At 36.8% G+C, this 21,880-nt stretch overlaps 1 protein-coding gene across 8 annotated transcripts in view; it reads right to left on the bottom strand.

The window, feature by feature from the left end:
* Positions 1–17,606, bottom strand: part of ADAM18 (ADAM metallopeptidase domain 18) — an 84,943-nt gene extending 67,337 nt beyond the window's left edge. For 3 of the 8 annotated variants that reach the window (XM_067022788.1, XM_067022789.1, XM_067022790.1), the window contains exons 1-7: positions 17,519–17,606; positions 16,734–16,813; positions 8,836–8,880; positions 7,886–7,964; positions 7,537–7,613; positions 6,544–6,718; positions 5,390–5,455 (exon numbers count right to left, since the gene is read on the bottom strand). In XM_067022788.1, the coding sequence (XP_066878889.1) occupies positions 5,390–5,455; positions 6,544–6,718; positions 7,537–7,613; positions 7,886–7,964; positions 8,836–8,861 (423 nt within the window). In that variant the 5' untranslated portion in view covers positions 8,862–8,880; positions 16,734–16,813; positions 17,519–17,606. Of the gene's footprint in view, positions 1–5,389; positions 5,456–6,543; positions 6,719–7,536; positions 7,614–7,885; positions 7,965–8,835; positions 8,881–10,125; positions 10,182–16,733; positions 16,814–17,518 lie in introns of all 8 variants that reach the window. The other 5 variants (XM_059049230.2, XM_067022786.1, XM_067022787.1 and 2 more) reach the window with 3 other exon arrangements.
* Between the last annotated feature and the right edge of the window lie 4,274 nt (positions 17,607–21,880).

Below are 21,880 nucleotides of genomic sequence, written 5' to 3'. Positions count from 1 at the left end.
CACGGGAAAATCTCAAACATTTCACCATTAAGTGGTGTTCAGTTTGAGTATTCTAGATCATGTTGAGAAACACCTACTTATAAATCTTCCTACTTATAAAACTTTTGTTAGAAATGAAGTTGAATTTTTATCCAAAGACTTTTTGAAGCATACCCAAAATGATAATGACTTTTGTCTTTTGACCTATTGAGGGAATACATTTCATTAATACTTTACTTAATATTAAACCATCATTATTCTGTTTGATCAAAACATTACATTCTATTAATATACTATCAAAATTAATATAATATTTTTTAGAAGTTTGTAGCTTTCAAAACGATGGGCCTGTTGGTCATGTGTGTATGCATGCAGCCTTTGTCATAACTGAGCAAATGAATGTTGCTTACTAAATATTAAAGCACTACCTAAAATTAAGTTGCTTGTTTTTTCTACATCCTAGAATTGTATTAGCTTATGAATTATATCCTCCTGAAACATTTTTTAAAACTCTCCTTTAGAACTATCTATACTTAACACTGGCAACTGACCCATTCAAATTCGTTTTATTTCCAGTTTTTTGAAATATAATTGACATATAAGATTGTGTTAACTTTAAAGTGTACAATGAGATGATTTGATTTAAATTCTTATCTCCACTGGAGAATTCATGAAATTTGCATTTGTTTGTTTTAATCTCCCCCAAGGACACAGTTATACCATCTTAATCCTTTTCACACCATAACGGTTTCTTCCTTTTTGCTTAATTACACTTTCTACCTACTTATTTGCCTTTTCAACAAACCAGTTTGTGATACTTATCCATTTTAATGTTTCTGTTTATCATCAACTTATCAGATCTTTTTCCTTATTTTCCTAATATCAGATTATTTCAAAAATATGAATTTCCTCTCCGTTTAGTTTTTATACTATCCTCTGCAACAGGTATTATCTGTGTTTACCAATATTCAGTTCTCTTCTAACTCAGGAACTCTTCTTTTAAAGATAGGCATGGGTGGGTGATTCACTTTGGCCAATGCAATGAGGGCAAAAGTGATGCATGCCACTTCTGAGAAGTATTTCCTTATTGCAGTTCATGTCTCTCTGGTCTGCACTTCTATCGGGTTGGCAATTGGAAAAGAAACTATCAATCTAGAAGTGCCAAAAAATCTAAGCATTCTCTAGTGCTGAGGCAACACATGCAAGACTACTGCCCTGGAGAGTCATCCAGGAGCATGGTTGACATTGATTGAATGAATGAAACTTAAACTGTGTTTAGCCACTAAGATTTGGGGAGTGTTTCTTATGACAGCATAACCTAGCCTCTTCTGATTAATACACATCCACCTAATTTTTAAAACATTATATACAATTCATTAATTTCTAAATAGCTAAAAACTATAGTTTTTCTTTTCTGCCTTGAAAAATTACTCATAATTATATTAAATTTTTAAATTTTATAAATGTCATCTAATTTGAGATCCTTTGCACATTAATGGGAATATTTAATCCATTCCATTACTGTAATCAATGAAGCTGACTTACAGTTTTCTATTTTTCTTATTCATGTCCTCATAGTATTTCCTTTTGATTTTTGCTATGTTATAAGAGAATATTTGGAGGGGGGAGGTTCTATATGATTTCAAGGTTATATTTTCAGGATTTTATATTCAGATATGTTTAAACATTGTGCAACAAGTTTCTCCATTTTTATCAACTGGACTCACCTATATAAAAAGGCCTTAACTCCTTATGAGGTGAAAATCAAAAATTTTGAGGATTCATCAGGGTTCAACTCTTCTTTCCAAAATGCATATTAACTCTAACTAGGAAGAGGCTGAATACGGTTGTATAAATAAGGCACTACCACATCCTGAGAACTGACTGAATGCATACATTGCCTTTCTCTTTCTTTCTGACTTAGTGATAAAGTTGGTATATATAATTGTTTTGAAGTATGTGTTATTTAGTGCTACCCAACTCTTAAATTTTTAGATCAAATTTATTGAGGTATAATATATATACAATTAAATTCTCCCATTATAAGGATTCATTAATTTTGACAAATAGCATTTACTTTATATTCTGAAAAAACTCAACCTGCAGAAAATATAAAATTCAAAGACTATCCATATATCCTTCACATAGATTAATCTATTATTAATATTTGCCATATTTTGTTCTTTCTATATATCTTTATCTACCTGTCTATGGTTTTTACCCACAACTGGTGTGTCTTGGAAAAGGGATCACACATAAGTTGCCATGCTGAGAAATGGCTCTCAGACACTTAAATTTTAAATAACTTTTTTTTTAAGCTAGAAAAAGAACTTAGATTACTAGCTTTTTATTGTGCTAAAAAAAGACAGTAAAAAATGTACCATTCATATTAGTGCCTCATTTTCTAAGCAAGGACATAATCACCCAGTAAAGGTTAGTTCTTTTAATGAATAAATTTAGCTTTTTGAAAAATTCAGTCTATTTTTCTTATTTTGTCTAATTTGGCTGCAGATGGGCCCTGGTCCTCAGTCCCAAGTTTGAGAGCCACTGTCCAGAGAAGTAGACAGAACAGATAGTGAAGAAAAAAAAAAAAAAGTATGGATCTGGGCATACATTGTTCATTTTGTTGAATTATATGGTAGTAAGTTGCAAACACTTCAAGATGTAGTTCCTAACAATAAGGACTTTCTCCTGTTTGCCTACTAGACCTTTATCATGCTCAAGAAACTTAACATTAATTCAGTAATATTAAATATATAATAATATCTGTCATAATAATTATCTATACATGTAATATACGTATCTATATGTCATATCTAATGATACATAATATATAATTTCAAATAAAAAATATTTCTGGGCAAAGATGCTAATCCATAGATTTGCCTAATGCTGAATACAGCCTCCAGCTCTGCCAACAGAGAAACCTAACCAGAGCTTCTGAATCTCAGTAGCCCACCCTGCAGCTCCAATTACAGTGGCACTTGAGCAGAGAGCCCAGCCAGTGGCTCTCTGTCTGCAGAGCCAAGGCAGTGGCCCTGACTGTCCAGGGAGCTTAGAGTACAGTCTTTCTGACTTGATCCAAAAATATAATTTCCAGTCCAGGGCCTGTTCTGCAGCCCAAACTTGGCAAGAAACTCATTTACAGCCCTGCCCAAACCTAAATACATCCTCCAGCCCAGCCTGACGAGGAAACCTGACTGAAGATCTGGGAATCTCTGTAGCCCATCCTGCAACTCCAATTAGAGCAGCCCTTGAGGGGACAGCCCATCCAGCTGTCCTATCAATCTGCAGAGCTAGGATGGTGGCCCACCAAGCCAGTGAACTTTGTGCATAGTTCTGCTTAATTTGATCTACCCCAAAAAAGACTGGAATTGGGGCCTAGCCTACTGCTGAATACAGCCTTCAGCCCACCCAACCAGGGACTGTGCCTGAGTATACAGGACGCTGTGTAGCCCATAACGTAGCTCTGCTGACAGGAGCACTGAACAGAGAACACAGCCCATGGCTTTCTGCATCCACAGAGCAAAACTGGTAGCCCCATCTGACCAGGGAATTCAATGCACAGTGTTGTCTGATTCAAGTCCTCAAACATGAGCCATGGAGGCCATGGGGCTCATTCTGCTGGCACACCAGGGCAGGGGAGCTAATTCATAGGCCTGCCTACTGCTGCATATAGACCCAGTGCTGACCATCTAGGATGCCTGACTAGAAAATCCAGGCAACTGTGGAGCTCATCCTACAGCTGCACTTGGGCAGAGAACTAAGCCAGGAGTCCTATATAACTGTTCTTAGCCAGCACCCCTCCTGTGACCTCAGTGCTCAGGCAGTAGCCTCACCCAAAAATAGACTCTGAGGGCAAACCCCATCTACCCAAAGACACTACCAGTTGACACTCCCAAAGCCTCAAATTAAGTTTAATGGTGAAGGACCATCTCTGCCAAAGTGAGCCTATAAAGTCTGGAATAGAGACAGCCAATTCAAATGCTCAGATATCAAGTCTGGAAGAGAGACAGCTGATTCAAATGCTCAGATATCAAGTCTGGAACAGAGACAGCTGATTCAAATGCTCAGATATCAATGTGAGGTATCAAGGATCAAAAAAATCAGGAAAACACCTGATGACACCACCAAAGGAAACTAACAAAGTTCCAATAACTGACCCTAGTGAAATGTCAGACAAAGAATTCAAAAAATCATCTAAAGAAGTTTAGTGAACTACAAGTGCACAGACAACTAAAGAAAATTAGAAAAACAATGCATGAACAAACTAAGTTCAACAAAGAAACAGAGATCAACAACAACAAAAACAGATATCTTAGAGCTGAAAAATATGATAACTGAACTGTAGAATTAAACAGAGTTTCAACAACAGACTCAACCATGCAGAATAAAGGATCAGTTATCTACAAAACAGGGCATTTGGCATTATCCACTCAGAGTGCAAAAGAAAAAAGAATGAAAAAGAGTAACGAAAGCTTATGAGACTTATGGAGAACAATAAGAAGAAACAATATCTATAATATGGAAAACCAGAAAGAAAGGAAAAAGAAAAAGGGACAGAGGGTATATTTAAACCAATGATGGCTGAAAACTTCCAAAACATGTGAAAAGAAACAGGCATCCACATCAATTAGGCCTAAAAGATCCCAAATAGGGGTACACCAAGACACATTATAATTAAATTGTCAAAAATCATAGACAAAGAGAGTTTTTAAAGTAGTAAGAGAAAAGCAACAAATCACATATGTGTAACACTTTACGAGGAACGTTCATAAGACTAACAATAGATTATTCAACAAAAATTTTTCATGCCAAGAGAACATGGGATGATACATTCAAAATATTGAAAGAAAAGTCTGTCAACAAACAACATTATACCTGGCCAAGCTGTCATACAGAAATGAAGGAAAGATACTTTCCTAAACAAAAGCCAAGGGAGTTCATCACCACTCAACCTGACTTCCAAGATATGCTAAAGGGAATTCTTGGAGTCGAAATAAAATTATGCTAATTAACATCATAAAAACATCTGAATGTCACATAAAACTCACTGGTACTGGTAAATATATAATCAGAGTTACATTCTCTGATGTGCCAATGGTTGTGTATAATCACTAACAACTCTAGTTAAAAGATTATTTTTAACTATTAAAGATAACCATATCTAAAATACTGTTATTTTATATACAAAATTAAAACTGAGTAAAGTGTAATACCAATAAAGAATACAAAATAAATGAATTAACAAAAACTTGGTGTAGTCACAATTTTTAAGAATTCATTCATTGCAAAAGCAAAATAAACTTTCATCAAAAAATGGTTTTAAAAGTTTTATTATATCCTTGAAATCAGGTTAAAGACGATTGTTAAATCATTTATAAAGAACAATGCAAAAAAAATAACCTACCAGATTTTTATCCACAACAATATACATATCAAGATATCGGGGGAATAACTTGAAATAGCCAGGTCTCTGAAACACATACAACATGAGTATTGAGAAATTTCCAAAAATTTGCCTTCTATTGAAATTATGTTCAGAGATAAAATGAGAGACGAGTTGATACTGATTAAATATTAAGGTGATTTTCAATTACAAAATTTATGTACTATTCAGAAAATTCCAGTCCAAAGCATGCCTGTGATTAATAAGAATTTTCAATGAGACTCCAAGCTATACAAGAACCAGGTATATTTCAATTTTTGCAGTAGCTGAAATTAGAAATATTAAGTTTATAACATAAAAGTTTCCTTTCCTTAGCCTTGTTATAATTTTTCATAGTAATCTTCCATGTGCGCAGATTTTCTCCTAACCAATTATTAGAAACTCACCTCTGTGCTTTGTGACCACCTAGAGGGGTGGGATAGGGAGGATGGGAGAGAGGGTGATGCAAGAGGGAAGAGATATGGGAACATATATATATATATGTATAACTGATTCACTTTGTTGTAAAGGAAAAACTAACACACTATTGTAAAACAGTTATACTCCAATAAAGATGTTTAAAACATTTTTTAAAAAATTAAAAAAAATATATTACTAAAGTTTACAATCACGGGCAGTTCACTAGAGCCAGGAAAGTTATTTATGGCAGCTTACAGGTCTTTGTGGAGGAAGAATTCATCAGTTTGCTTTACATGTACCTTATGTAAGCCACTGATATTATTCATTTCTGAATTCTCGCATTAACAAAGACTCATTTAGAAATCTAGATCACATACTCTTTTCACCTAAATTACCAGAATAATTGAGGAAAAGGAATAATTTACATTAATTATCCAAATGCCCACATGAGAAAATTAGTTTTTTGCTTTACTTAATCTTATGTTCACATATCTGTTTCCAAGATTAATTACCTAAGTTTTTGCTAAATTTTCATCTAATAACAAGCATAACAAAGAACTTAATTTCATTCTCCATCCACTTGAAAAGTCATGCAGAGCCATCATGAAAAAGTAAAACAAATTTAAAATTTGCATATCACCAAATTTTGTTCTGAAAGTATTTTTCATTTCATAAAATTATACTGAAAAATTTAAAATTAAACAGTCCACACTTACTTCTGAACTTTTTCTGACTTGATACTGTGAGCTATCATAGATATAAGTGTCATTTTCCCATAACAGAGGAACATTCGTTATATCATTTTTTTCTTCATGAATCATGTGCATGAATCCTGATACAGCTTCCATTGGTTCAATTCCATATGAGATGTTTTTAAACTGCAATATTCCCCTGAATGTTAAAATAATCAAAACAAATCTGATATGATTCTACTGAAACTATGAGAAATGTTGATGTTAGCAAAACATTTTTTTACATTTAAAGTCACCTTAGTTTTTCTATTTATCTCTTTATTCTTTGAGGTGTTGCTCCAGAACTGGACCAGTAATAACACAGGATATGTATGGCTTTTTATTACAAATATTCTAATAAAAATATTTTGACTATCTTAAAGAAAGCAGGTTAGTGGCATGCATCCATGTGCTTAAATGGGTTAAGACCTCTACCTAGGCTGTTGATTTTCTAAGCCAACCTTTAGGAGCCATAGGCACTCTTTTCCTTAGTCTTAGGTCCCTTTCTTCTCTTTGAAATCTCCACCTCTCCTCTGACACTTCGCGTCTTAAATCATTTATTTGTGTGGCTGAGTTAAAGGTGCTATTCGCCTAAGAAAGACTATGAGCAGAGCCAAAGTACCTGTCAGACTCAGGCATTCCACACTGTCAACCATTCTAGGAAATTAAGACACGAGTCAAACAAAAAGAATTTGGGAAAACTAGATTAGTATGGAGAGACCCAAGCAGCACCTCCTACACTCAAGATTGCTCAAAGCCTCAAGCAGCATATCCTGTTAGAATCAACAAGTAGCCTCCCATCTGGAATGGATGCTGCCGGGGGTGACACACTTTATTTTATCAGTAATTATGGTTCATGCCTTTGGGAATTGAAATAACAAAGGTGAATGTAGAACTAGAAAAGATACATGAAGGATCAACTCATAGACTAGCAAGATCTAATACTGGCAAATGGAATGTCTTTAAACAGGCTACAACCTGAGTCCTGAACAAACGTTGAGTGATACAAGAGAATTTGGAAAACCTGCAACATATCCATGATAATTGCAATCCACCTGAAAAACAAATACACAGAGAAAAACAAATGGATAAGTTCTTTTTGAAACGGACATCCCAGATATCTCACTTATACTTTTTACTTTCACTACCTTAGTACTTTAATATCAGTGGCCATTTCCCAATGAAGCTGTGCCAGGTAGAAATAAGAACTAGTCCACATTATTCGATTTCAGTGAATGTGCAAAATAATATTCTAAACTTTCATAATATTTGTATTTTTAAAGAAAATCCAGAATAAGAAATCTGTGACAAAATACCTAAGTCTTACCTGAGCTAACAAAGGCTGAGAATGTTGGGTGTCATCTTTGTCATAAGAATAAACAACAGAAGCTGAAGACAAAAACGATCTAGGCAGAAATCACCAAAACATGGTCAAATCGTGAACAGGAGACATAGGAAAATTATTCTTCATAATACAAATTTTCCTTTGGAGGGAGGAATTTAAAGTAGTGCCAATTATCTTGGCACATCCTATTGCCCCAACGCTTGTCATTTACAATAAATTAGGGGCAGACGGAGGCATTTTAATTATAGTGACACATAATGCTAAAATGCATGATAATGAACAACCTAAATTGCTAGAAATACCAAATAGCGAAATAACATAGGTCTCAATTTCCAACAAAGAACTTTCAATTCTCTGCAATTATTGCTCATTATTTCCAGATTTTAAACTTGAATCTCAAAATTAAAATGTAGGGTTAGAACAGAATTTTGAAGGATTTTCTAGCATCACTACAAATTCATATTCACTAAGCTTAACTGAGTACCAATTCTTCCCAATAACCTTGGTCTGAATTTTCCTTCTTTCATTCTCCTCAGTAATTATTCAACAACTTGACACCACTCCTGCCAATCATCTCAATAACTTCCATGTCACCTCATCAGATCACCTGTACCCATCCTCACTCCTTATATTTATTCCCAGAGAATGACTACTTCTTTTGTTCAAAGCAGACACTTGTGCTATGCATCCTATTCTGTGCCATGTATTGAAGATACATACTTTATAGGTACTGTAATTTCAAACTCTTCCTCTCTACTGGTTTTTATCTTAACACTATTGAAAAGTTTACTGTCAAGTCATTACCATCCTAAATAACTCTCCCTTGGCCCTGTGTCCTCCTCTAGCTATTCCCTACATATTTTCAATTCTCAACAGATTTACCAAAAGAGTAGTCTGCACACAGTTTCTTTGCTTTGTCAATTCTTACTCACCCTGAACTGCTCTGGAAAAGATTCATAACCACCAGACTGTCAAATCTGAAAGACAGTTTTAAAATTATCATTGCACTGGACTTCTAGCATCATTTTGAAACTGTGACCACTCACTCTAATCACTTAGTTTACATCACACATCACTCTTCTGCTTCTCTTCCTACCTCCCTGACCCTTCTAGCTTGATCTCTTTTGGTAGAACCGAAAAGAGAAATATTGGTCTTTCCCAAGATTCCGTCTTTAGCCACCAGTATATCTGTAAGCACTCTGTAACCTCTCATTTTAAAAACATTACACCAAACTATTGAGTACTGCTAAATCTATATCCCTATTGCCAATCTCTCCTTAGAGATTCAAATTCCTACATTCATATACCTGGGGAAAAAAACCCACTTGAATATCTTATAAGCAATGCAAAGCAAACTCACCCATTCCTCACATAAATATCTCCTTCATTAATATCCCTCATTTTATTATACTATAAACTACCAATTTTCTTAAGCAACAACTAAATTATCCAGGATTCCACACTGTTTCCCAATCATTCTACCAAATCTATTCTCAAGGCTTACGGAATTTTTCTTTCCAGTGCTATGATCATTCTTCAAGCCACTATCATCACTCACCTAAACTATTATATAATCATACAATTAGACACCTTACCTCCACTTTTACCCCCTCAGAAACAGCCTATAAAGACTCAACGGACCTGTATAAGTACATGCTTAAAAACATTTTGGCTTCTAATACCCTTATCATGGCATTCTAGATCTTCTACAGTCCAGCTCCTGCCTACTTTTCCAAAATGTTTTACTTCTATGCTCAATAAATATGTCCTTCAGTCATTCACATTACTTTTTGCACACCACAAAAATGCAGTCTGTCTCACACCTGCACATGATTTCCTTGAAACAGAATGTCCCCAACACTACCCCACTTCTTTACAGAGCTAACTAAGTATCTTCACTCAAGTCATCTCTTTCCAAAAGCCTTCTCTGATTTCCAAAGAATACTATCTACACATTTATCTTAATAGTGGATTATTAAACAATTCTCCATTTCTCTATTGATGTTTGAATATATCTTTCTATATTAGAAATTATTTACCTGTGCCCATGTTTTATTGTCTTTTGTATGCCTACGACTTTACCCAATGACTGATGTACAATAGGTATCAAATGTATATATGTATCAAATATACATTTGAATTGAAATAATCCTATTTGTAATTATTTTTAGAAATCAAGAAACCAAAAAATTAAAATTTGAAAAGATAAAATAATTACTTACTGCTTTTTGAGATGGATAAAATATGATTTTCCTTCTATTGTAATGATATAAGCAACCTGTACATGAGCATCCAAAAAAATTTCAATAACACTTGTAAATAATATATGCAAAAAATGTTTTCTTCAAGATATGCTCTTAAAATTGACAAAATTAGTAATAATATATAACTATCATATGTGCTTCCCTTCCCATGTGGATACTGGAATCTTCAGGATTCTGAATTGAATTGCCTCCTATTCACCGTTACTCACATATCTGAGGGACAAGCTTGCTGATAATTATCTTTTGGCTTAGACACACACCACCAATTCACCATGCCCAAGGCAAATGCCAAGATGCCCACCTCACTTGAGAGAAACCTTTGCTTGCTTACTCCCAGCCCTCCTGGGAAGTAAGTTTTCCTGCTCATTGGAAGAGACACTCCTAAAAGATAGAATTACAAGAAATCTACTACATCTCTAGCAAGATAACACAATAAGTACCACTGCACTTTGTTTATCGAATGCAAGCAATGAAATTTCTCTGGAATAGAAGGTAGGAGAGGATAGAGGAAGGGCAGAGACATGTCTAGAGAACCCTCTAGAAGATAACAGAAAATATAAGATTCATTAAATTATTTATTTGGTTAATTTAAAAATCTTATTTTAGCAAGAGAAATAGCCATTTAAAAGTTTCCAGTTCTTTAACTTTCTATTAGAACAGAGCAAGACTCGTTGCAGCACATAAATGTTCTGAGAAGAATCATTTGAATGGCTCTCTACAAAGACGTCTAAGTGGAATCTTAAGGGGACCTGAAAATTGCACCCTCTAAAAATGCCTTCTTATTAAATACATATGATGAAAAATAAAGGGGAATATGATAGTACCAATAAAATTTAAAATCCACCTCTTACAAAGCAAAACAACAACAAAACTAGGATGCAATTAACAAGAAATGTACAAAACTGACAGGAGAGAAAAACTCAAAAAAGACATCATCCAGAGCTTCTACAACTTTTCATACACAGCATCCAACTGTTTGGAATTGTGTCTCCCTCCATCCAAATTGACATGTGAACTCCTAACCTCAGTACCTCAGAATGTGACCTTATTCAGAGACAGGGCCTTTACAGAGGTAATCAAGTTAAGGAGAGGTCATTAGTGTGGGCCCTAATCCAATGTGAGTGGTATACTTGTAAAAAAAAAAAAAAAAAAAAAAAAAAGTAAATTTGTACACAGACATACACAACAGGAGAATCCCATGTGAAGATTCATACGAAGACATCTATCTATAAGCTAACAATAGAGGCCTGGAGCAGATCCACCCCTCATAGTCCCTAAAAGAACCAACCCTGCAAACACCTTGATCTTGGACTTCTAGCCTCCAAAACTATGAGACAGTAAGTTTCTGTTGTTTAAGCCACATTGTTCGTGTTTCTTTGTTATGGGAGCTCTAGTAAATGAATACACCATTTTTTCCATTAAAAAATTACAACAAATGCTAAAGAACAGGATCAAATTTTTTTAAAAACAAATAAAAAATAGAGGATAATAACAAAGCCACAGTAATATCTATAAAATGACCATGATTAAAATGAGAAGATGGAGAATTTCAGTAGAAGTATAGAATCTTTAATAAAGGAATTAATATCAGAAAGAAATTTCTGATTTTACAGAAGAAAAAATCAATATCTGTTATTAAAAATTCAATAAAAGGGTATAAGAGAATATTAGATATGGCAGGGGATAAGACTGGTGACAGGAATATAGGTCAGTAGAAAATATCCAGATTGAAACACAGAGAGAAAAATATGAAAAAGAAAACAAGAGAAATGTGACCAATTAAAAATGTCTAACACTCATGTAATTATAGTCCAAAAAATATGATAAAGCTAAGACTAGGAAAGAAATGACATTTTAAAAATTCATGGCTGATATTTTCAAAGCTTATAAAATATATCAACCCACAGTCTCAAAATATCCTATTATTCCAAAACAGGATGAACACAAAGAAAGCATAACTAGGCATGTCATGCTCAAACATTTAAAACAAAAGACAAACAGAACATACTCAAAAATCAGTAAGAGAAAAATGACCCATTACTTTCAAAATAATTCTTAATAAATTATGTGTGGTGGGATCTAGAGACTGTCATACAGAGTGAAGCGAGAAAAACAAATTTTGTATATTAATGCATATATGTGGAATCTAGAAAAATGGTACAGGTGAACTGGTTTGCAAGGCAGAAATAGAGACAGACGTAGAGAACAAACGTATGGACACCAAGGGGGGAAAGTGGCAGGGGTCGGGTGGTGGTGGGATGAACTGGGAGACTGGGATTGACATATATACACCAATATGTATAAAATAGATAACTAATAAGAACCTGCTGTAAAAAAATAAATTAATTAAGTAAAATTTTAAAAATAAATAAATAAATAAATAAATAATGTGTAACTCTATGACTGAAACAATGGACACCAGAAGGCAATGGAATGACACCTTTAAAGTTTTGAAAGCAAAGTAGGAGTAACTATACTAACTTATATTAAGACTTTGAATAAAGCTACGGTAATTAAGGCAGTGGAATATGGGTCAAAATAGGAAAAACAGTCCCATGGCACAGATGATAAAAGGATCAAGCCAACAAGAAGATATAACAATTGTAAATATATATGCACTCAACACAGCAGCACCTAAATGCATAAAGCAAATACTAACAAACACAAAAGGAAGAAGTGAGAGTAACACAATAACAGTAAGGTTTTTAACACTCCACTTACATCAGTGGACAAATAATACAGACACAAAATTAATAAGGAAACACTGGCCTTAAATGACACATTACAAAATGCACTTCAGAGATACTTACAGAACATTACATCCAAAAGCTAAAGAATACACACTCTTTTCAAATGCACTTGAAACATTCTCCAGAATAGATCACATATTATGCCAAAAACAAGTCTCAGTAAATCTGAGAAAATTGAAATCACATCAAGTATTTCCTTTCCCAACCACAGAGGTATGAGACTAGAAATCAAAACTAGAAAAAAACTGCAAAAAACACAAACACGTAGAGTCTGAACAATATGCTACTAAACAACTGATGTGTCACTGCAGAAATCAAATAGGAAATCAAAAAATACCTGGAGACAAATGAAAATGGAAACAAAGCGATCCAATTTCTATGGAATGCAGCAAAAGCAGTTCTAAGAGGGAAGTTTCTAGTGATACAAGCCTATCTCAGGAAACAAAATCTCAAATAAACAACCTAACCTTACACCTAAAGGAACTACAAAAAGAAGAACAAACAAAACCCAAAGTTAGTGGAAGGAAAGATAACAAAAAGATCAGAGCAGAAATAGATGACATAGAGACTTTAAAAGAAAACATCAATGAAACTAAGAGCTGGTGCTTTGAAAAGATAAATAAAACCAATAAAACTTTAGCCACACTCATCAAGAAAAATGAGGGCCCATATAAAATCAGAAATAAAAAAGAAGTTATAACAAACACACCAGAGAGACAAAACATCATGAGAGTACTGTGAACAATTATGCACCAATAAAATTGACAATCCAGAAGAAATGGATAAATTCTTATAAGTGTACAATCTACCAAGACTAAATCAAGAAGAAATACAAAATATGAACAGAATTGTAATAAACTGAATCAGTAACTTAAATAAACTCCCAACAAACAAAAGTCCAGGACCACATAGCTTCACAGATGAATCCTACCAAACATTAAAAGAAGAGTTAACACCTGTCCTTCTCAAACTATTCCCAAAAATTAAAGAGGAAGGAACACTTCCTAACTTATTCTATGAAACCAACATAAGCCTGATACCAAAACAAGACAAAGACATCACACACACACACACACACACACACACACAAATTATAGGACAACATCACTGATGAACATAGAGGCAAAAATCCTCAACAAAATATTAGCAAACCAAATTAAACAATATATTCAAAGGACCATACACCATGATCAAATTGGATTTATGTCAAAGATATTTCAATATCTACAAATCAAATATTGTGATACACCACATTAACAAATTCAAGAGTAAAAATCATATGATCATCTCAATGGATGCAGAAAAAGCTTTTGACAAAACTCAACATCACTTATGGTACCTCAACATAATAAAAGTCCATATCTGACAAGCCCACAGCTACCATACTCAATGGTGAAAAACTGAAAGCTTTTCCTCTAAGACCAGGAAAAAAACAAGGATGCTCACTCTCATCACTTTTATTCATCACAGTACTGGAAAGCCCAGCCAGAGTAATCAGACAAAAAATAAATAAAAGAAAACCAAATTGAAATGGTAGAACTACAACAGTCACTGTTCTATACAACATGATACTAAATACAGAATATCGTCAAGAGGCCACCAAAAAACTATTAGAACTAATAAATGAATTCAGTAAAGTTGCAGGATACAAAACTGATATACAGAAAGCTGTTGCATTCTATACACTGACAATAAACTATCAGAAATAAAAATTAAGAAAACAATCCAATTTACGATTGCATCAAGAAGAATAAAATACCTAGGAATAAATCTAACCAAGGAGGTAAAAGACCCGCACTCAGAAAACCATAAGACACTGATGAGAGAAATTGAAGATGACACAAACAGATGGAAAGATATACTGTGTTCATGGATTCGAGGAATTAATATTGTTAAAATGACCATACTACCCAAGGCAATCTACAGATTCAATGCAATCCCTATCAAACTACCAATGGCATGTGGCTAGAAGCGGCACACTCAAATAACTAGCTTCTGCAAGTTAGCAAATCAATGACGGCCCCAAGTTTCGGAAAGTCAGCCAATCAGTGACAGCCACAGCTTCTAGATAGGAGTCAGTAAGTGCCTCCCTCCTCTGACACTGCACTGAGGAGGATTCTGAAAGTGAGAAGGCCAGCAAGTAGTCTTGCTGTACTACCTGCACTAACACAGCTGAAAGCTGCCAGCACCTAAACACTCTCACTTCTGAAAGCCCATGGCTCCCTGACACCAGGCTTTCCAAAACCTTATATAACATTAACTCTGGCTTTCTTCAGAAAGACTGTGTTTACACCTGGCCCTTACAGGCAAATTGGAAGTTCCCCATTTTTTAAAAATAACATATCAAGTTCAGTCAGTTTGTAGTTTGTTCACAGGTTCACAATCTTTTCAACAGTTCAGCTCATTTATGATTAGTTATGAGTTTGAACGTGTGACAGTTTCACTGACACAGTTGCAAGATTTTCAAATTCAATATTTTCGATTCTTTTTGAAATGTTTTGGAACGACTACCTATATTTTTATATGTGTATATTTAAACCCCAAAATGTCAAAAGGCAAGTGCAAATTTTGTAATGAATTTGCTAACAGTAGAAACTCCTCAACTGAGGAAAAAGTCCTTTTGAAGCTCTTGGTGCAGTTTGCAATTGTTCACTAAACATCAAAAATGGTAGAAAGTCAAATATAAACCAGCACATACTAACAGCTAGGCAAAAAAAAAATAAATGGTTTCCCCCTACAGTACCAAAGAAGGTCATTTAACAAATTTGGGGGATTAAGAAAAATTCAGAGGAAGAAGATGTAAGAATCGTAGCAGGGACTGTAATGGTTTTCCACTCTGTGTATCAGCAGTCTTTCTGCCCAAACGTCTAGCTGAACGCACAGCTACCAGAAATACCCTTTGATTCCAAAACTGCAAGCAAATTTTCAAGTGCCAGGTTAAAATCCACTGCCACTATCAAAGAAGTAACACCAGCTGGCCCTATGTTTAACACCTGTGGACCCTCATCCTGTAAATATCTATCTAAATGGGTCCATTTTACCCAAGGTGATTTAAAATTACACTGACCAAAATGAAGAACTTTTGACATTTCCAAATTAGTTTATCTCCACATGCAATTGGGGAAAAAAAAAAAAGGGTAACAACTAGGCAAAATGAGTGGGAAGCTTATTTAATTGGTATCTAGAGGCCTCTAAACACAACACCGAGAAAACTGTCCCCCTCCAAGCTATGGATGAAAAACTGACTCAGACTGTCTCTTAACTTGGAAAATCAGCTGATCCTTCTCACTTTCACTCACTGATCACTTTCAGCTCTACCCTGACTAACTGAAAGTTGAGGTAAGTAGCTGCGGGCAAATCCGCAGGCCTAGGACTAGAGGCGGGGCCCAGAAAACTCAGTAATCAAGATAAATGCTATTTCAATGCAATACTTTAAACAATCAAAATTAATGCAAAACTTCCGTGATGGGAAAAAAATATCAATATCTTAAAGAAAGACAGGATCTGACCTGGTCAAATCAGCCTCACCCTAGTCCCAGTTTTTTTCCACTCCCTTAAATTCTACACCTGAGTCGAGCACTTTGCTTGCCTCCCCCTAGTGCTGGCCCTGGTGGATCCTCCTTAGAATCCTTCGTCCTAAACAGAAACACACACATACAGGGTCATACACATCAAAATGCTCCCCCCCCCCAGTGAACCTGGTCTGAGTGGTCAGCTGTGCCTCCAAGAGCTGGAGCCCACCTTCAGCTACTAGGGTCTTGATATTAAGAGCAACTTAACACAATTTAAGAAATAAAAATATTTTTCCCCAATTACATTATCTTCTGGATCTTTTATTGCCTTGGATGTTGAAATCTTTTCAGGAACTGTGGTCTGCAGAAAGGTTTTATGAGGATCTAAAACAAAAAACAAGCAGAGTTACTGTGATACTTGTAATCTTGCAGTATTCATTTCTAAACCCAATTCATTTGTTTCTCTACATTACCAAGTTTTTCTTATAATCTATGCATCTACTTTTCCTTTCTGCTGTCCTTCGGTCAATCTTACCGATAAATTTCTTAAGCCTTGTCAAATCCTAACTTTTTATTCTCTACACACACCACACACAAAGTCGGGCAGTTTGACTAGGTAACAGTAACAAATTAGTTTTGTAAAAGAGGTACGGAAATAAGAAAACACGGGTGCATCAAGAAACTGGGATCCTTGCAGGAAAAAACGATACAGAATACTGAATACAAGGGTGATATGCAATTTCCCACGGAGAAGGTGGACGACGGCAGTCACCAAATCGGGAACTCATTGATAAACAGCTTCTTCATGGCGATGCAATTATTTCCAGAAGAGCAGACTGCCGTAGGTAAAAAAAGGCCACACCTTTCATTTCTGCCCGTTTTACAGACAAGGAAACCACCCCACGAAATGAAAAGATTTTCCGCCCGGAGGCTGCCTCTCTGCCTCCTCAGCTGCAGACCTCGAGGCCAAGGGTTGGGAGGCTCTGGGGGCGAAGGCGAGGGGCGGGAGGGAGCACAGGGCCTGGATCCTGGACCAACGAGGGCAGCCCCCCAACCGAACAAAGCGAGGGGAGCGGTCTCTGGACTCACTGCGGTCCCCGTGCAGCCCGCCGAGACCGGTGAGCAGTACCATCAGAAGGAACATGGCTCCGCTGACCTGGAGCCGCGCTGGCGCAACAGCGACGCCCGTTGCGCCGAGTGAGGGCGGAGCGCGGGAGCGAGACGCGCGCCAGCAGGGGGCGCACGGGAGGTCGCGCGGGGAACGCGCCGGAAGGAAAAAGCCGGCGGAGCGCTCGGCGGCCTCGGGCGGGGGCGGGCGTACGCACAGCGCACCGGGTGGGCAGGTGGGGCGGGAGGAAGGAAAAGCCGCGCGAGTTCCAGTTCTCAGATGAAGCGGGTGCCTAGTTTTGTTTGCGTCTTTTCCTTAGGCCGGCGGCTTTTGAAGTAATTTCTAATCCCAGTGAAGAGAAGGAGCAAGGATGAAAATGCTCAAGTTACCGACAGCAAACAAGGTTCCTCCTAGTACATTACTTACCTCAGGAGGGGGCAAAATGCGTGTATTTGCAAAGACTGGTGCAATTTCGTGGTTGGATATGCCATTGCTAGACAGCCATGGAATGCAGAAGACCCCATATACGATCCTTGTCCGAATATAGACTCTTCCAAAAAAATCTTCCTTAGTACCCTAAGTTATTATTGCCACACTCTGTGTAATCCTGCAGCCCCTTGTTTTTACGTGTTTACCTAGCCCTTTGTACGTTCTGCCTCTGTTAGGAGCAAGAACAGTTTGATTTCTTGACGTCTGTAGGCGTTCTTTCCTTCGCAGATCCTAACCCACATCACATTAAACACATTAAAATACAGCCGTACCCGATCCTGACTGTAAGTTTGCTTTAACAAATGTTGAAATCATGTCTATAAACTCACTTTGAAATTGCTCGGCTGTCCCGAAAAAACAAGAGAAGTTATTAGCAGAACAGAACAGCAACAAATAATCTTTAAAAAGGATCAAGTGGCAAGAAATAAAGTCACAAGTGTTGGAATAAATAGTAGAATGTATACTTATTGCTTTGTGTATTAGCAGTTTGGAATATCCGATTGACAAACTCTCGGGAAGGAACAAGAAAGGATTTTTAAAAATAGAAAATACCAAAATAAAATTAAGGGATAAGGAGAATAGAAGTAGAACTGTTAATAATAGCATTTTCCCGAAAAAGAAAAAATAATTAGGAGGAAATATTTAAAGGGATAATGGGGAAAGTTTCTCTTAACTTGAAAAGTAAGAGAATGACTCTAGAAAGGACCCACGTGTTCAACACTGGGCTTTGAAGGGAAAACAAATCTGAAATTTTAAATGACAGCAGAGATTCTGAAATCTTCCAGAGGAAAGGAACAGAGCACCTATCAAGGGCCAAGAGTCAGATTGACATTAACAGCCATACTAAATGCATGGAATCAGTGGGTTATTCAAGTGTTGACTTTCAAACAGCAGTCACACTGAGCCAGCCTCTTGCATACTCTTTTAGAGGAGGGCCAAAGAACTGAGTCAAGTGGGCATCACTGAAGACAGTACTCTTGGAATTTACCTGGACTCTACAGCTAAAATCAGACCTGCTTCTCACAGGCCCCTATTACTTGTGTGTACTTAACAGTGTGGCTCACTTATCTGACATTCTAATGATGGAGAACTGTGACTTTACCACTGAATTGGTCAAATTTCTATACACTTGAGTTTCTGAAAGTTCCGTCAGTATTGAAAAACTAATTTCCTCTGTGGATACCCACCAGATTTCTAGTGTACATTAACACTGGACAACGCTGTTGGTGTGCTTGCAAAGCCTACAGCCTGTCTGACACATCAAACACCCTGAAAACAAATAAGTGTGTGCTTAAAATGGACACAGAAAAAGGATATTGCCTTTGTATGGATCCAGGCTAAAGCAGTGTAAGAATATCTTTAAGAAACTCATGAGGGCTTCCCTGGTGGCGCAGTGGTTGGGAGTCCACCTGCCGATGCAGGGGACGCGGGTTCGTGCCCCGGTCCGGGAGGATCCCACGTGCCGCGGAGCGGCTGGACCCGTGGGCCATGGCCGCTGGGCCTGCGCGTCCGGAGCCTGTGCTCCGCAGCGGGAGAGGCCACAACAGTGAGAGGCCCGCGTATCACAAAAAAAAAAAAAAAAAAAAAAGAAACTCATGAGTGTGGAGGTAGCTACAAAGTAGCTCTTGCCCAAGGTACCTATTGCTCCTATTGGCACTGCCTGTCACTGGCAGAGAGATTGCAGTGGGTCACTCACTCACCTAATCATTAAGGAAAAAGTATATTTCCACTTGAGCGAATTCTTATTTTGGAGGGGGGGGCGTATAGTTGTTTTCCGATGTTGTGTTAGTTTCCACTGTACACCAAAGTGTAGTTCCCTGTGCTCTACAGCAGGTTCTCACTAGTTGTGTATTTTATACATAGTAGTGTATATATGTCAATCCCAATCTCCCAATTCATCCCACCACCACCCCTTTCCCCCTCTTGGTGTCCATACATTTATTCTTTACATCTGTGTCTCTATTTCTGCCATTTACAGGCAACTCTGCAGGAGCTATATTATCCTTGATTCCATAGTACCTGTTCAGAAAACACATCTTTGCACCTGCCGTCTAGCTTTCGCATGGTATATCCATGTCTGAGGTTGGCAAGGCTGGACCAAGGGTCTAGGCAGCTCAGCTGGGTTCAGGAAACTATTCCACAAGCCAATAAACTGGAGAGGGAGATTTGCAAATGTAGTGGCTGGAAAAACCACAACTCTTCTCTTCAAATCTTCCTGGAGCTGACCTACTGCAAGAAGTTGTCACTCTGGCTGAAATGTGTTGTATTATAACCATGCACTAGCCGCTTATATTATTGATTGTGAAATATCCTTTCCTCTGGATCCACAGAGTGACATGCAAGAAAATAAAGAAGACATAAATAAATGAAAATATCCCATTTTTGTGAATTGGAAGATTTATTACCGTTAAGATCAATACTACCCAAAGCTTTCTACCAGCTAAATGCAGTCATTATCCCAATGGCATTTTTTGCAGAAATTTAAAAACCCATCCTAAAATTCATTCGGAATCTCAAGAAGCCCAAATACCCAAAACAATCAAAGAAAAACATGCAGGTATCACACAAGTTATTTCCGCTCATTCAAGCTTTCAGTAGTCTGTTTTTCAAAGACAACCACCTGTAGTACAAGATTGTTTAGAGAAGGCCCAGTTTAAACATCTCTATGGATGAGAATGAAACTAATATGTACAGTACAAATTTAGTCACCTGCCATGCCATCAAAAGAAAGACAGTATTTGAGTTGGCAAAAATGATCCCAAACCACATGATTTGGCATCTGAAGACACCTTCTAACAAAAACTATAACCTCCTAATGATAACATTTCTGGATACAAAGAGAACTACATAAAGCTTTCTGTAATAGTGGGACTTGGTAGGCACAGGCAAGACAGGAGAAAAACAAAGTGTCTCTCAAAAGCCAAATGCTAACTTTCACCCAGTACTCAAAGTTTCTCTCAATTTTGAAGTAAAGTTATGTAGTCAGAATTTTCCCTTCTAGGTTAAAGTTTTTCTCTCAGCTTCTTGGGAAGCTTTGGCTAGGTATCCAAACAGTTTTTAGATCACACTTGTGGTGGGCCTATTTCATGAAATGTAAATTATTTTTTCCTTGAGCAACCAAATAGGAGAAGCACCATTCCTGCCTCCAAATCTCTTCTAGACTTCAGGTGAAAACAGAAAAAAAGAAAAAATAAATGACCCCCAAACCCTGGAAAAGTTCAGTAAGCCCAGAATTATGGAGGATATTCCAACATAATTTATCAAGAACATATAAACCATTGTATGTGAGCTTCAATATTGGAATAGAAGCAAACTTTCTGTAGGCATATTTTTTTAACATCTTTATTGGAGCATAATTGCTTTACAATGGTGTGTTAGTTTCTGCTTTACAACAAAGTGAATCAGCTATACATATACATATGTTCCCGTATCTCCTCCCTCTTGCGTCTCCCACCCTCCCTATCCCACCGCTCTAGGTCACAAACCACCGAGCTGATCTCCCTGTGCCATGCGGCTGCTTCCCACTAGCTATCCACCCTACGTTTGGTAGTGTATATATGTCCATGCCACTCTCTCACTTCGTCACAGCTTACCATTCCCCCTCCCCATATCCTCAAGGCCATGCTCTAGTAGGTCTGTGTTTTATTCCCATCCTACCCCTGGTCTCTTCATGACTTTTTTTTTTTTTTAGATTCCATATATATGTGTTAGCATACAGTATTTGTTTTTCTCCTTCTAACTTACTTCACTCTGTATGACAGACTCTAGGTCCATCCACCTCACTACAAATAACTCAGTTTCATTTCTTTTTATGGCTGAGTAATATTCCATTGTATATATGTGCCACATCTTCT

This window comes from Kogia breviceps, chromosome 20 (genome assembly GCF_026419965.1).
Source record: "Kogia breviceps isolate mKogBre1 chromosome 20, mKogBre1 haplotype 1, whole genome shotgun sequence".
Lineage (NCBI taxonomy): Eukaryota > Metazoa > Chordata > Mammalia > Artiodactyla > Physeteridae > Kogia > Kogia breviceps.
This window is presented reverse-complemented; position numbering and strand designations above follow the sequence as displayed.